The sequence below is a fragment of the Mustela nivalis genome (assembly GCF_964662115.1).
Source record: "Mustela nivalis genome assembly, chromosome: 18".
NCBI classification, from domain to species: domain Eukaryota; kingdom Metazoa; phylum Chordata; class Mammalia; order Carnivora; family Mustelidae; genus Mustela; species Mustela nivalis.
Window position 1 is genome coordinate 59,496,582 of NC_139037.1, and position 14,677 is coordinate 59,511,258.

Genomic DNA, 14,677 nt, shown 5'->3' on the forward strand with positions numbered 1-14,677 from the left:
CAGGGGATGGTGCAGGGTGGGGCGCTCCATGCACACTCGCTGACCTACAAAGGCCCCTTGGTCTCTGGTCTGCTGACCACAGGAACAGCATGCACAGGGGTTCCTGGACCATGTCCCTAGTTGGTGCTCAAGTTCAAGTACAAAGGACTGCAGGTGCAGAGCACCACAGCTCCAGCTCAGGCTCTGGAGCCTCAGGGACATGACCCCTGCCCTGGCTCTGCCATGTCCTCGCTGTGGGACCGCTGGCAAGACACCTTGCCTCTCAGAGCCCTGCTTTCCACAACTTTAAGACGGACATGAAGTTGTTACATGTCAACTCCCTCACGCGGCCAGTGTGGCAAAATGACCATGCCAGCGATGGTGATTTTCGGGGGCCTACTCTGGGCCGGACACGGGGGGTGGCACCCAGCCGCACATTGTGTGGCCCCATGGACTCCCCATGACACCCACCATGTGACAGCCAGCTGCCAAAGCCTGTGCCCTCCCCTCTTGCAGGGGCCACAAAGCTGGGGACACCCTGGCCACAGTCAGGAGTTGCTGGGTGCATGGGTCACACTCCCTGCTGGTCCGCGTGCCACCTGAGCCGAGGCATCCCCCTCACTGGGACTGGGTTGGGGCGTCACTCAGGAAAGGGCCGTCCCTGCCGAGGGCCACTCACCAGAATGGTTGTGACCACCAGCGTCTTGTTAGCCAGCGTCTGCGACAGGTTGATGTCCAGGGTGGTGGCGTTCATGGCCAGGGTCCGGTTAGAGTACCATACCCCAATCTGGGGCAGAGAAGCTGCCGTGAGCATGAGGCCGGCCTGAAGATGCCTCAGCCCCCTGGGCTGCCCCCACCCCACTGGGACTCCGGAGGTCCCCCTGGCCTGCTCACCTCGCGGTGGCCCTGTCGGGACTTCTCAAGGATGCGCAGGGTATAGTTGGTCCTCTGCCCTTTGCTGTTGAACTCGACCCGCCCAGTCAGCCCGTCATACTCTACCTAGCAGGGCGGGAGGCGGGCAGAGGGGGGTGGCAGGGGCCCGGAAGTACAAGCGGGAGAGGCCCAGAGGGGAGGAGATGGAGAAGGAAGAGACAGACAAGAGAGGGAGATGGACCAGGGAAGACCACAGTTAAAAGAGAAAGACAACTCCCAGCAAAAGAAAGAAGGTGGGACAAAGAAGCCGGGAGAGGGCAGCGCAGACGGGCAGAGGAAGGCCAGGAGGAGAGACCACAGAAAGGAGGAGGAAGAGGCCCAGAGAAAGCAGGCGGTGGGTGGGGTTGGTAGCAGGGGAGAGGGCAGAGGGGCCACAGGGTGGACACAGTGAGCGTCCCAGCCTGAGGCGGGCGGCCCTGCTCCCTCTGCCCTCCCCGCTCCCGGCTCACCATGCGCAGGTAGTTCATGAGGCTGGTCCCGTGGGGCCAAATGTTGGCCGACGTACAGGCCAGCGGCTTCACGCCGATCTCCTGGCTGCGGTTCAGCTCCCGGACGGCGCTCACCACCACATGCACGGCGTCAAACATCAGGGCTGCCGACAGCTGGGGGGAGGGCGGAGGGGGGGCAGGATGGCAGAGAGGCAGCTCAGCCGGGCACCCCACAGCCTCAGACAAGGCCCGTCCCTCCAGGAATGTGGAACCAGGCAGGCAGGCAGTGAGGACGGGTCTCGGGGCGGTGGCGGGGGTGCCTTTCCCAGGGAATCAGATGGCTATGGGAAAAAGTGCGTGCTGCCCGCGTGTCTGGGGGAGTCATGCAGCCTCTCTCCCCGAGTCATGCAGCCACGCGCCTGTTTGGGGGAAGGGGAAGTCAAAGAGGGTTGGCCTAGATGGCCAGCCGGGTCACCTCCACAGGGAGATGTCCGCGGGCCTGAGGGCACGTCCTGCCATTTGTGTCCACATGGCTGATGCGGACATGGGAAGAGGGCCACAGCCTGATGCTCACACACGCAGGCAGGACACACACGCCTGTCTGTCCACACATAGCATGGCTGTGGCATCTAGGAGGCAGGCATGGGAGGGAGCCTGGGCCTGCGCAGCGGAAAGCTCTGAGCTGGGGGCCTGACTCTCCTATGTCCACCTCAGTCTCCTTCCCTGTAGAATGGGGATGATTGTCCTCTGCCTCCACCACGTTCTAGCATGGGAATCAAACAGGATAACGTGCACACGGGCTCAATACCGCCCGGCACCCAGTGAGTGATACCCACCGGACATCGCGCTGTGGCTGACGACCCATGGTGTGTGCGTGTGTGTGTGCAAGAGTGGGTCTCTGCCGGGTCGGTGGGAGGGTCTGAACAGCTGTGTTGTGGAGACAGGTGTACACAAATGCACCTCTGCCCAGGTAGGTCCCTGATGTCCGATGGCCTGGCTCCGTGTGTGTGTGTATATGTGTGTGTATGCAGGAACAGCGTCTCGGGGCCTTGGCAGGTAACTACGTGTCTGGGAACAAACACACATAGGTATGCATCTTTGGTATGCTTGTATTTATTCAACATGTGTTATTGGATGCCTACCCTAAACCAGACTGATTTCGGTGCTGGGAATACAATGGTGAACAAAGAAGAAACCCCTGTCATCCTGGGACAATCTATTTACTTGTATCTATGCCTAAGCAAAATATAGAACAACCCCTGTGGTGATTAGATATGCAAGGACAGGAGCTAGGGAGAAAAATTCAGTAGGGAAGGGAGCTAAAACACTGGGCAGTTTTTTGTTTTTTTTTTTTTTTCAGATGGGGGACCAAGGAAGGTCTTATAACTGAGGGAACGTTGGAGTGCTGACTTGGCAATGAGGGAAAGTCGCTAGTTCTCTGGGGAAGTACAAAGTAGCAGGAGGACTAAGTGCAAAGGCCCTGGGGTGGGTATGTGCTGGGGCCACACAGGCACCTGGAAGAGGCCAGTGTGGCTGGGAAGCATGAGAGATGGCATGGGAGGTCTCATAGCATGTACTCAGAAAGCGAGTGGGGGTGCCAGAGGGTTCTGAGCACCATCAGCTCGAGGTCTGAAGGGACCCACATAGGTGTTTGTGTGCCTGGGGGGGAAGGCGAGTACTCACCGCAGGACCCGGGTAGGTGCTGGCTTCACAGTTCTCCCTCCAGGACATGTTGAGGCTGCGCACAAACTCCGGGTAGAAGGGATGTGAGGTGTTGAACATGGAGAAGCCCAGGATGTTGGAGGTGTCCTCCACAATCCCGTCCAGGTGCAGGATGGGGAAGTCCTGGGACCCAGAGGAAGGCGTGAGGACTGGGGCCGGGCCTTGGGCAGGCCAGACACCACGGGAGGGGCAGGGGACCAGAGGAGCTCAATGGGGTACGCACCATGGTGGTGAGGATGTACTTGTAAAACGCTGAGGTCATTCCCAGCTCTGAGGCCTGGAGAACACAGGGCGGTGCGGACGCAGTGGGAGAAATGAAGAGCCATGGGCCGAGCAGAGGAGACGCCGAGAGAGGGAGAGAGATATAGAGACAGGCATAGCGAAGACACCCGTGGGAGACGCAGTAAGAGACACCCCGAGACAGAGACAGGGAGAAGAAGACGTGTGGGGGCAGAGGGAGACCTCGGTCCCTACTGTCGCACTGTGTGGACTGGTGCCCCAGGTGAGATGGAGGTCTCCACAGAGGAGAAAAGGGCACCCTCGGATGCCCACACCTCTCCTTAGGGCACTTATAAGACTGCCTTCTGGAGACAGGCAGGCACAGGGATGCCTTAGAAACGGGGCAGGCTGGGAGGGTACCCTGAACCTTAGCCTTCTCCCCGCACTGCCCCAAAGTCGAGTGTGGGCTGCTCCCATGTGGGGCTCAGCCTGCTCACGGGCCAGGTAAGTCACCCCCCTTCTTCACAGTCCTCAAGAAGAACAAAATGAGAAGGCCTCTCCCTACCAGGGGTGTGGGAACCCTGTCCCTGCTATGGTCATTAGAACAGTAAACGGCATCAGCCTGCATTGCCGGAGTGGCAGGTACTGTCCTCCTGAGGGCTGGGGACATGCAGGCTCGAGAGCAAAGTGACCACTGGTCACTCGGCTATGGGACCCCAGCCCAGGCCTGCCTGCCTCCCTCCGAAGCCTGAAATCCTTTCTCTAAGCCTTCCTGCCTCGAAGGCCCTATGGATTCTGTCCACACATCTTCCTGTGTGCTATGATCAGCAGTGACATATGGTTTTAATTTAAAAACAAAACAAAACAAAAAAAAAAAAACTAGAGAAAAATAAATAATCCAGATTGGATTAGGAGAATGAATTAAGAGCAAGGAAGCAATGGGTGATGAATGAACATAGGTCACCACTGGCGGGCATGAGGTGGGCCTCTGGGGGCAGGTCCCAGCACTATACCCCGCCTGGGGACCCCTGAGCCAGCCCATTTCCTCCCCCCGCCCCAGAACCCCAGCTCCTTTGGCTACAAAATGATTATCACACCCACCCAGCAGGGTGGGTGGGAGCCAAATTCAAGGGCCCCTACGTGGCAGGACAAGCACTTAGTGAAGATCACAGGGAGCTTCCACAGCAGCCATCCACTGAGGCACCCAGTGTGCAGAGAGGGGAGGTGACTCTCCAGGGCCCAATGAGGGGTGCAACCAGGAAGCAGCAAGCTAATCATTTGTGTTTAGGAAGTGGGTCTCCACGCCCCATGGGACCACTGAGGCATGTGGGCATGGGGTGACTTGCTCTGTGATGCCACGTTTCTGCCCCAACTCTGCAGGGAATCAGGGATGGAGGAACCCACCTTACGGAGGATGAGGTGGGAGATGGACGCATTGGCATCAATGATGATGGTGGACACCTTGTCGTCGCGGATCTCCTTGAGCAGCGGTGTGGGGTCCCGGCTATCGTCCAGCATCCTCACCGACAGCGTCTCCTTGGAGATGAGGAAGCCACGCACCAGCTCCTCCAACCGCAACAGGCCTGGGGAAGCCAGAGGGCCCAGGTCAGAGTCCACGGCAAGTGCCCGGTGTAGGGGAGCCTGGGAGGGGACGAGGGCTGCACTGCCCAGAGCATGGTGGCTCTCTTGGGGGTACTGGGCCCCAGGACCCCGAGCTCAACCTCCAGGCGACTGTCTCCTGCCTCCTTTCTGCCTTCTGGGATGTGTGACAGGGATTTCACAGTTCACTTGTGCAAGCCACATTCCACTCCTGTCATGCAAGCCACCACCAGCCTGCCTGGGGCTCAGACCCGAACCCTGATGGCAACCCAGCCTCCCTGCTTCCGCTATCTCCCACCCACACCCAACATGCCAGGCTCCACCTGCAGAACAAGGCAGAGCCCACCGTGCAGGGGTGGAGGAAGGGGGCACCTGAACCACAGCCTTCTCTCAGCCCTTCCAACAGCCACACCTGCCCCCAAGGCTATCCCTGAAAGGGCAGCCACAAGCGAGTGAAGCCAAGGTGTGCCTCCTCCTGTGCAAACTACCCTGCCCCATGTGGGAACCTTCCAGACTGGCACAAGGCCCCGTGTGATCGTGGCTCCTGTACGTGCTGCTTCATGGCTCCCACACACGGGCATGGGCTCACTGGGAGGTTTCTCGAGCCTCTCACAGGGGCTACACGCCCCTGGGCCCTTGGCCTCTGCCCGGCCACACACCCTACCTCTCCCTGACCCCCAACACCTCCCCAACCTTCAGGTCCCACTCAGAGGCCCCTTTTTCCGTGACCCGGGCTCTGAGCCTTCTGGACCCAGGTGGGATTCCCTTCTCTGTGCTCCAACAGCACCCCACAGGACCACTGATGGTGCTCGGCTGCCATGGTCCCCTGCTGGCCCTGGAGTGACCTCAGGGACCACACCCAGTGTGCACCCACCAGGGCCTAGCAAGGGTCTTGCACGTGGGTGCCCATCAGTAGCTGAGGACCAGATGATCTCTTTAGGGTGATGGTGGGGCGTCTGGGTCGCTGAGGGGGAAGGATGGTAGGGGACTAGGAGAGCTTGTGCTGTGTGGGAAACCAGTGCTCTTGGGCAGGGGAACTGGGGGGAATAAAAAACAAAACATCCAGCTCTCCCTCACACTCGGCCTTGGCGCAGATGAGGCTGGCTGAGGGGTAGTTGAAGGACTTGAGGATGCGGGAGACCGCCAGGCTGACGTCCTCGTTACTGGGGTACAGGCTGACAGATGCGAAGCGCAGGTACTGTAGGCGGGGCGTCTCCTCAGGACCCACTTTGATGTGGGGGATCTGGACAAAGAAGGAGCCTTTGCTTCTGCCCTGTCCTGTTGCCCCCTGCCCCCGTCCAGCCTCGCCTCCCAGGGACCCACCCCTGCCCTGCCCCACGTTCGGCTTACCTCCTTCTCCCCACAGATATGGCTCACGGTGGAGGCAGACGCAGGGCTGGAGGAGGGCCCCAGGACAGACACGACTCCCTTGGGAAGGATCTGACACACTGCAAGGGGTGGGGAGAGACAGATGGCGATCAGGGGCCCTCCTCTCCGTCCTCACCTGGCCCAGAAGCACCTCTGATGCTTGGAGCAGCCCGATCCCCCCTGGCCACCCCAGACCCCGAGGCCCAATCCCTGACCCCACCCACTGCATTGAACAAATAGAGAGATGGGGAGAAATGGCAAGAGCAGTGGGTCAGACCAAGAGAGAAACAACGGAAGGACAAAGAGAAAAGAGCAGGGGCCTCCTGGCAGCAAAGCTGGTGCCTGCTTCCCCAGCCTCTCTCTTACTCCCCCTTTCTAACCATGCTGCAACCTGGGGTATGTCCCACAGCCCCTCTACCCCAAACCCACAGCCAAGGCCCCTTCTCTGCCCCACATCCCAAACATGGTTCTTCTCTTGCATTCACTCACTTCTCTTTCTTCTGATTTCTTTCCCCTTAAATACATACACTTCTCAACACTAGGAAGTAGGAGTTGTTCCTTTTGTCTGCCTGGTGCCCCTTCCCATGGCAGAACCCTAATTTTCCTCAGGGAACCGTAGGTTTCCCAGGATTGGCCGGCACCCAGTCCAGTACCAGAACCATGCTGTCCTGGCCACAGTGATCAGTGCAGAGATAGGGACAGGCTCAAACCAGGCCATCAAGAGCCTTCCCCAGGTTTCTGCTACAATTATGACTAAGTGTGCTATCCTGGTAAGATAGAAGCTTTGAGCTGTTCGGCCGGGATATTAGTGAAAGTGTTCCTGAAAATGAAACCAACTTAGAAGAAATTAGGGCCCACAAAGACACAGAGATTTCTGGGACATCATTAAAGTTCCTGGATCAAGCCATGCCTGAAACAACCCTGGGACATCATTGGAGTACCTGGATCTAATCATGCCTGAAACAATCCTGGGATATCATTTCAGTACCTAGATCAAGCCATGCCTGAAATTAGTCCCTAGGCCTTCTAGTGTCATGAGCTGATAACTTCCCTTTTTCCCTTAAAACAGCTCGAGTGGGGCTTCTGCCATATCCAACTAAAAGCCTCATAACTAAATCCCTTACCTTCTTCTAAACTTGATTCTTCTGTGCCTTCCATATTGGTAAGGCCACATATGCACAAAGCAAATATTTGGAACAATCCTTGCCTTCAATCCTTCTCTCAATAGGCAAATTAGTCAACAAATCTTGTCTCTTTTTTGTCCTCATATTTTCTCACATCTGTTTCCTTCTCTTTGACCCCCTCCTCCCCTGCCCTACTTTAGGGCTCTCATCTCACACATGCAACAGTCTCCTCACTAATCATCCAAATCTAGCCTCCAGATTCACCTTCCAGAAGCCCAGGTCCCTAGCCTAAACTCATCAATGGCTCTCATCTGCCTAGAGATGAGGATGGCGCCTTTCAGCCTGTCACTGTAGGCCTCCTTAAACTGACCCGCCCAACAGCCCAGCCTCACCTCCTATTGCTCCGTTACACTTCAGCCCAAGAGTCTCTCACAATCCCTCCAAACATATCCTAAGTCCAGGTAGTCGGGACAGGGGCAACCCCACACCCTATTCCTCGGCTCCATATACCCACCTCCTCGGCTCCAGCTTCAGAGTATAGGCATATGCCTGGAACACCATCTGCTTCCTTACTCTCCATCCCAGCTTCTCCCAGTTTGTGTTCTGTGCCATACCAGTCGGGAAAAGTACAAGAAACACTGTACCCCATTCTTCCTCTCACTGATTTGAAACATGCATGAATATAACAAAGGCTCTGATAAGGCCTGTAAGAAATCAGCCACTCGAAAACACACTGAAGACAGCATCTCCTGAGGGTATACAAAGCCAGCATGTCTGTTCAAGAGATACCTATTAACATTCACTTGATCTGTTAGGATCCAACAAATACTTATGCACCCCTACTATGTGGCTACAGGGCATACTTTGAGCAATCCCACTCCTTCTATATCCTGCTCAACTTTCAGAGCTCAGACCTTTTGCTGTCCCTGCCCCTGAGGTCCCCTGGCCTCGGTGGCCATGCCCATCCTTACTCAGCTCTAGGGCCTTTGTCCCTGGCCAGCTTATCTTTCAAATGAGGTCTTCAGCTCCTATAGGGTAGGGGTGGGGCTGGCGCTCTCCCCACCCCCTCATGCCCCGAAGCACCATCTCTGGGAAGGGGAAGGCAGAGCAGACAAGGAAGGAAGGAGCAGGTGGAGCTAGAAAGCAAGCAAGCTGAGAAACAGACTGAGGGCTACCAGCCTGCCCTGCCTCACCCCACGCCCCCTGTGGCCCTGCTCACTGGTGTCCGTGGTCTCGTACTGGCTGTCCCGCTGAAGCTCAAAGATGTCTACTTCCACCCGGGCCTTGGCTGGGACCTCGATGATCCCGTTGATCTGCTCCCGGGCCAGAGCCAGGGCCAGACGCTCACCGCGGCCACACACTGTCTGGTCGTCCAGGATTGCAGCTGAGGGGACACAGGGGTTGGGGACCAGACTCCTGGGTCCTGAGAAAGGAGAGGGTGGGGTCCTACACCCCTGGGCTCTGAGGTGGGGGTGGGGATGCAGACCGAGGGGTCTAGGCTCCTGGATCTAGGGTTGGACAGAGCTGAGGTTCTGGACTGCTAGGTCCAGGAGGAAGAAGCTGGGGACTGCTGTTCCTTGTTGCTGAGGGAAGCTGAGACCTAAAGCCCAGATTCCTGGGTTCTGAGGGACTGGCCTGCTAGGGAGGGTCTCTGCGGGGGCGGGGCAGGGGCTGTAGGGCCTCACCCATGCGCAGTGATGAGAGCACCTGGCAGCTGGGGCTGGCGAAGGCAACAATCAGCAGCAGCAGCAGCTCAGCCGGCATCTTCCTCCCCTCCTCATGGGGACGCAGCTGCCGCGGCCCCCACTTGCCACCTGCAGGGAGCCCCCGCCCATGGGGAGACTGCTGACATGGGGGGCCTCAGAGCCCTTTGGAAGACTTCGAGACGGGGCGGTGACCACAGACCCCGGGACATTGTGGGTGAGCTCTGAAGGGCCCTGCCCTTGTCAGAAGCTGACAATACAGAGGGCATTGCTATGAAGGAAATTCAGGCTCTGAGAGCACTACCAGTGAAGAGCTCCCAGCACTGAGTGGGACAGGCACTGCAGGACATTCACAGCTACCAAAATGGGAGGGATCTCAGGTAAGAGCAAATTCCAAGGACCAACCCCACTGCAAAAGAAAACCAGGAATTGCCACCCCCCCACACCCAGTTCCGCCCCTGTCTCTGGGCAGGCAGCTGTTACTAAGCAACAGAAACTGGCTGGAGAGGATGCTGTGGTTGCTAGGCAACCCCATCCCAGGCCTCACTTGCCACTTTCCTGACGTCCCTGGCTCCCACAATCCCACGGGGAGAGAGGCCTGGACATCCGGGGTCTGGAGGGGAGAGTATCCGGGAGTTAAGGAAACTTGGAAAGAGAGGGAATGATGGCGAAAGATGGAGACACACACAGAGGCACACAGATGGAGGCAGATGGATGGACCCAAGGCAGCCAAGGGGCTAAAAAAAAAAAAAGTAGAGAGAGAGAAGGGAGAAACAGAGAGACAAAAATAGGAAGAGAGGCTGAGGCAGAGAAAATACAGAGACTCAGAAAAGGGGAAAGAGAAAAACAGGCAGAAATACAAGAACAAGATCAGAAGACAGGAAAAGGGGGGATAGAGATGGAGAAGAGAGCGGAGTTTCTGGGAGGTAAGGACAGGCCTAGGGAAGAGGCAGGAAGGCAGGGAGCCATGGGGGTGGAGAAAGGGCAGAATGGGGAGAGGAACACAGGACAGGCAGCAGAGAGGGAAATCAAGGCAGCAGAGAGACACAGAATAGAACAGGAAGACAGAATGGAGAGAGAACACAACCCCGCTTGAGATGCCACCAGAAGCAGCTGGAAGGGAAGAGTGAGGAAGGCAGGTAGGAAGCTGTCTGATAAAGCAGGTGATGCGCTGCAGCCCCCAACCCAGCTCTGGGGAGTTGAGGAGGAGGGGGAGACACTGCATCTCTGCTCCCCATAACAGCTCCAACCCCATGCAGTTGGAGTCCCTAGGGGGGCCCCAGGCTTCTGAGGAGCACCTGCCCACCCCCACCCCCACCCAGGGAAGGGATGAGTTGGGCTAGATGCACAGCTTCTCCTGGCCAAGAGCCATACCCTGATGGAAGGAATATTGGGTATCCAGGGTAGAGGGTTACTGTGAGGCCCAGAATGCTATGAGGTGAGCCGGGGGGGGGGGGGGGGGAGGGAGGGGTCTTCTTGCACCCCTCCCCGATCCCCATAGAAGGGGGGCTTGAGCTGGTGAGAGAGCAGAAAGAAACCTGCCAGTGGAGTGTGGAGGCACAACAAGCAATGCTTCAGACCATCCCAGCAGCCAGAGAAACCTAGGCCAGGGCAGCAGGAGGCCGTCAGTCCCTGCTGTGCCCCGACTCCCACCTGACCTTGAGCAGGTCCCTCTCTCGGGGCCTCTGCAAAAGGCAGGCTGTGGGTGGAAGGGCATCTTGGACAGACTGGGGGCCGCAAATGGTCATCTGGATCTGAGGTGAAGGCTTCAAGGGTGGAGGAGCAAGGCAAGTTGGAGACCAGGAAAAAAAGTCTCCAGGGGAGGGCTGTAGAGGGTGGGGCTCAGAGAGAGGCAGGAGCCCAAGGGGGTCATCCCGAGACACCAAGGGCTTCTGGGGGCAAATAGGGGAACAGACACTGGAGGGGAGGGAAGCCCGAGGGAGAGCCTGGGGCCAGGTGGGCAGGGTCCCACAGGTGGCAGACAGGGGCGGGGAGCAGAAAGAGTGCAGGGGAGCAGACGGACAAAGACCTACGTGAAGGCACAGACAGGAAGACAGACCAAAAGGAAGTAAGAGAGAAGAACACACACATGTTACCTAGGAATGAGACGCCAACAGAAACAGAGACAAGATGGCCTGCGTGAGGCAGGGAAGCAGACAGGCCTGAGCCCCACAGGCCCAGACACTCAGGGAAAGCCAAATAAAGGTGGAAGCATAGCAGCCAAGTGGGCAGAAGGAGCTGAGTGAGGGCCCCACCAGGGGAGGGAGACAGACAAGCGGGCAATCAGGAGACATGGCCAAGGTGAGAAGGGAAATCGGTGAGACAAATGGGGTGAGGAAGAGGGCAAAAAAAAAAAAAAAAGCTAAACCAAACAACAGACCACAGGTGCAATGGATTACAGGGAGGAGAAAAATCGCTAAACTCTGAAAAGGAAGAGGGCCAGGTGGAAAGAGGAAGGGACCAGGGGGACAGGCACAAACTAGAAGAGGGACAGTGAGGGCCAGGGAGGGAAATGAGGGGGGGAGGAAAAGCAAGTAACCTGGAGAGGCATAGGCAGGGACAGGGCAAGCGCCCACGGACGGGGGCCTGGTTCACACTGAGGTGCATCCACCCAGGGGGTCTGGAAGAGGGGTGGTCAATCCTCAGAGCCCACAAACCCCAAGGCATGGGGAGGGATGAGGACTGAAGGCCAGCCCAGGACACAGAAATGAGCGGGGAAGGGGGTAGGACCACCAAGGAAAAGGCAAAGTGGACCCCAGAGTGACTAAGGATAGAAGAGTGAATTTGGGGGAAGAGGGCGGAAAAGTGAACAGGAAGACAGCCTCCAAATGCAAGGGCAGAGGAGGAGGACAGGGGAGCAAGGCCACAGGCAGAGCACAGAATGGACGGAGAGAAGTGGATAGAGAGCCACACCTGGTGGTGTGGGCACCACCAGAAGAGCCAGACAAGAGACGGGAGTTTTGAGAGAGAGAGCGAGAGATCAACAGAGAGACACCAAGAAAGAGTTAGGCTAACAGCAAAGAAGAGAGAAGTTGGACAGAGTCAGAGAGAAGCCCAAGAGAACACGAAATGGAGATTGTAAAACATAGACATTCCAGGAGACGGAGAGCGGATGGGATAGGGATAGGCCCATGGCAGGCGGAGAGGACGAGCCTTGGAGGAAAGAAGAGAGATGGAAAGAGAGAGAGAGCAGAGCCGGTCACCACGGGACCAGGGCTGGAGAAAGCAGGGGCGGAGACTGGCTGAGAGTCCCGGACAAGGAGTGCGCCCACAAGTAAGAGCCAGGCAGCCCCTCAGGACCCCAGAGGCTGGGGGCTGGGGGTGAGGCTGAGCTATGCACCCAGAAGAATGGTGAGAAGAGGCTGAGGGGAATGGCGGTTGGGAGATGGGGGACACGAGGCAGGCCCCTACTCAGGGAGGAGCAGGGGAAAGTGGGGGCCCCACCAGGCAGCCATGAGCCCAGCCTTCCAAGACCCAGGCTGGCCCCAGCCCAACCCCCGCCCCGCAGACACTCACGGATCCTGGTGGGACGGAGGGCTGGGCTCCCTCGAGGCCCGAGAAAGACAGCGGGGAGATGCTCTGGCGCTGGGTGGTGGTGTGGCTGGGGCGGGGGGAGAGGGCAGTCCACAGGGCCCCCTCCCCCGCCACCGAGAGTGGCCCCCAACTAGTCCAAAACGGGGCTCCCCGGGAGCAAGGAGGAAGGACAGGTGGAAGCAGAGAGGGCGGGCCGGGGCAGGGAGGAAGGGGAAAGGAGAAAATGGAGGAGAGAAGGGGAGAGAGGAGAGGGGGAAGGAGCAAATGGAGGGGAAGGAGGGAGGAAAGGAGGAGAAGAAGGTGAAAACGGAAGGGAGGGGGGCACAGGCAAAGCCGGGGGAGGGGGAAGCCGGCCCAGGAAAGGGCCCCCGCCCCCTCCCCTAGCCGGGCCGGCCTGGGGGGGCCACGGGGGGTGAGGACTGGCTGGAGACCAGGAAGCCGGCCATCAGGAGGAGTGGGGGAGGGGAGGACTGGATTGGGGGGAGGGGGCCACCCCTTCCCCCCTCCCCCCAGAGCCTTGGCCCTGCCCTGGATGAGGCGAGGGCCTGGAGTCCTCAAGCCCTCAGCCCCAAAGGGAAAAACATGCTAGGGGTGGTGAGAAGCAGAAGGGTGGAGGGGCTGGAGATGATGGGGTGCTGGAAGACCCAGAGCAGAGAGGGGGACAGGAAAGGTGGAAGGGTAGGGAGGAGGGAGAGGAGGAAGGAGGGAAGGATGGAGAGGAGCAGGTGGAAGAGGAAGGCGGAGGAGGGTGGGGTATCCCGGGGGCGCCCGGTGCAGGGCCTCAGTGGGAGGGCCTGGCCACGGACTTCGGGTCCCCTGCGAGGCGCAGCCACCGGCTCTGGGTCCTCAGCTGGGCCTGCCTCCCTGCTGCTGGCCACCGCTGCCACCTCCACTGCCGCCACCGCCGCTGCTGCCAACACCACCACCACCACCACCACCTCCACTGCCGCCACCTCTCCTTCTCCCCTCCGAGGCCGCGCCTGCCTGCCCGCCCGCCTGCTGCCCGCCGCCCGCCCGCGCTGGGTCCTGGAGCACGCGCGGGGGGGGGGGGGGGGGGGGGGGGAGCTGAGGGAGGGAGGCAGGGAGGAGGGCGGGCAGGAGGAAGGGAGGGCAGCAGGCGGAGAAAGAGGAGGGAGGGGAGTCAGGGGGGGAGGGGGAGCCTGTATTGGTCGGGGCTGGGGGGCCCCCGCGAGGAGAATGCTGATGAGGGGAAGGCGCTGCATTGGACAGAGGGCCCACCCCTGGGCTACCCCCTCCACCACCATGCCACCGCCCTGCCCAGGAGCCCATGGAGATGAGAGCAGGGAGACCTGAGGAAAAGGCCATGGGGCTGGGGCTGGGGGTGGGGCAGGGTGCTACAGAGATAAAGAAAAATGGAAAGGAATAGCAAGACCATCAAAACTCACAGAGGTGAGCCAAGGTCCATAAACCTCACAAGGACAAGAGCAGGGAAAAGCCCGGAGAAAAGACAGAAAAGCCCATGGAAACATGGGAGCAGACCAGAGACAGCAAAGGACCTCAGAGACGAGGGCAGCTGGTGGACACAGAGAGCACCCCCAGGAAGATGGAGAGAGGTCCATGGGAACAGAAAGCACTCCTTGGATATGGGGAATGGTGCATGGGGATAGGAGAAAGACCACAGAAATGGGAACAAGGATGCATATCACAGAGACAGGGAGGTGGGCCAAGCAAAATGGGAAAAGGTCACAGAAATGGGGATGGGGGAACAGATACCAGGAACCCATGAAAATCAGGATGTGTGGACACAAGAGGTCCACTAAGGCAGGAGCAACCAGCCCCTGGAGATAAGGGAGAAGCCCCCCGAAGGAGAAATAGCCCTGAGAGGAAGGGATGGGTGGGGAGTATGGGGATTGTCTATAATGCATAGAGAAATCCTTGGGCCCCACAGACATGAGCAGGTGGCGTGAGGAGGTCCTCCTTCTCAAGCCACTACCTGAGCAAAGAGGCAGTGGGAGAGGGCAGGAAGCTGGAGGGCAGAGCCTGCAGAAGTGGGAGACTCCCTCCCAGGGAGCCCACTGCAGCTTCTCAGAGGGAACTGAGCAGGACA

The 14,677-nt window shown here is 58.7% G+C and overlaps 1 protein-coding gene across 4 annotated transcripts in view; it reads right to left on the reverse strand.

The window, feature by feature from the left end:
* Positions 1–13,631, reverse strand: part of GRIK5 (glutamate ionotropic receptor kainate type subunit 5) — a 51,973-nt gene extending 38,342 nt beyond the window's left edge. For 2 of the 4 annotated variants that reach the window (XM_082710862.1, XM_082710861.1), the window contains exons 1-11: positions 12,592–13,630; positions 9,058–9,186; positions 8,592–8,756; positions 6,231–6,328; positions 5,958–6,123; positions 4,686–4,864; positions 3,286–3,339; positions 3,024–3,185; positions 1,362–1,514; positions 874–978; positions 659–766 (exon numbers count right to left, since the gene is read on the reverse strand). In XM_082710862.1, coding sequence (XP_082566988.1) covers positions 659–766; positions 874–978; positions 1,362–1,514; positions 3,024–3,185; positions 3,286–3,339; positions 4,686–4,864; positions 5,958–6,123; positions 6,231–6,328; positions 8,592–8,756; positions 9,058–9,136 — 1,269 coding nt within the window. In that variant the 5' untranslated portion in view covers positions 9,137–9,186; positions 12,592–13,630. Of the gene's footprint in view, positions 1–658; positions 767–873; positions 979–1,361; positions 1,515–3,023; positions 3,186–3,285; positions 3,340–4,685; positions 4,865–5,957; positions 6,124–6,230; positions 6,329–8,591; positions 8,757–9,057; positions 9,187–12,591 lie in introns of all 4 variants that reach the window. The other 2 variants (XM_082710863.1, XM_082710864.1) reach the window with 2 other exon arrangements.
* Positions 13,632–14,677: the final 1,046 nt, after the last annotated feature.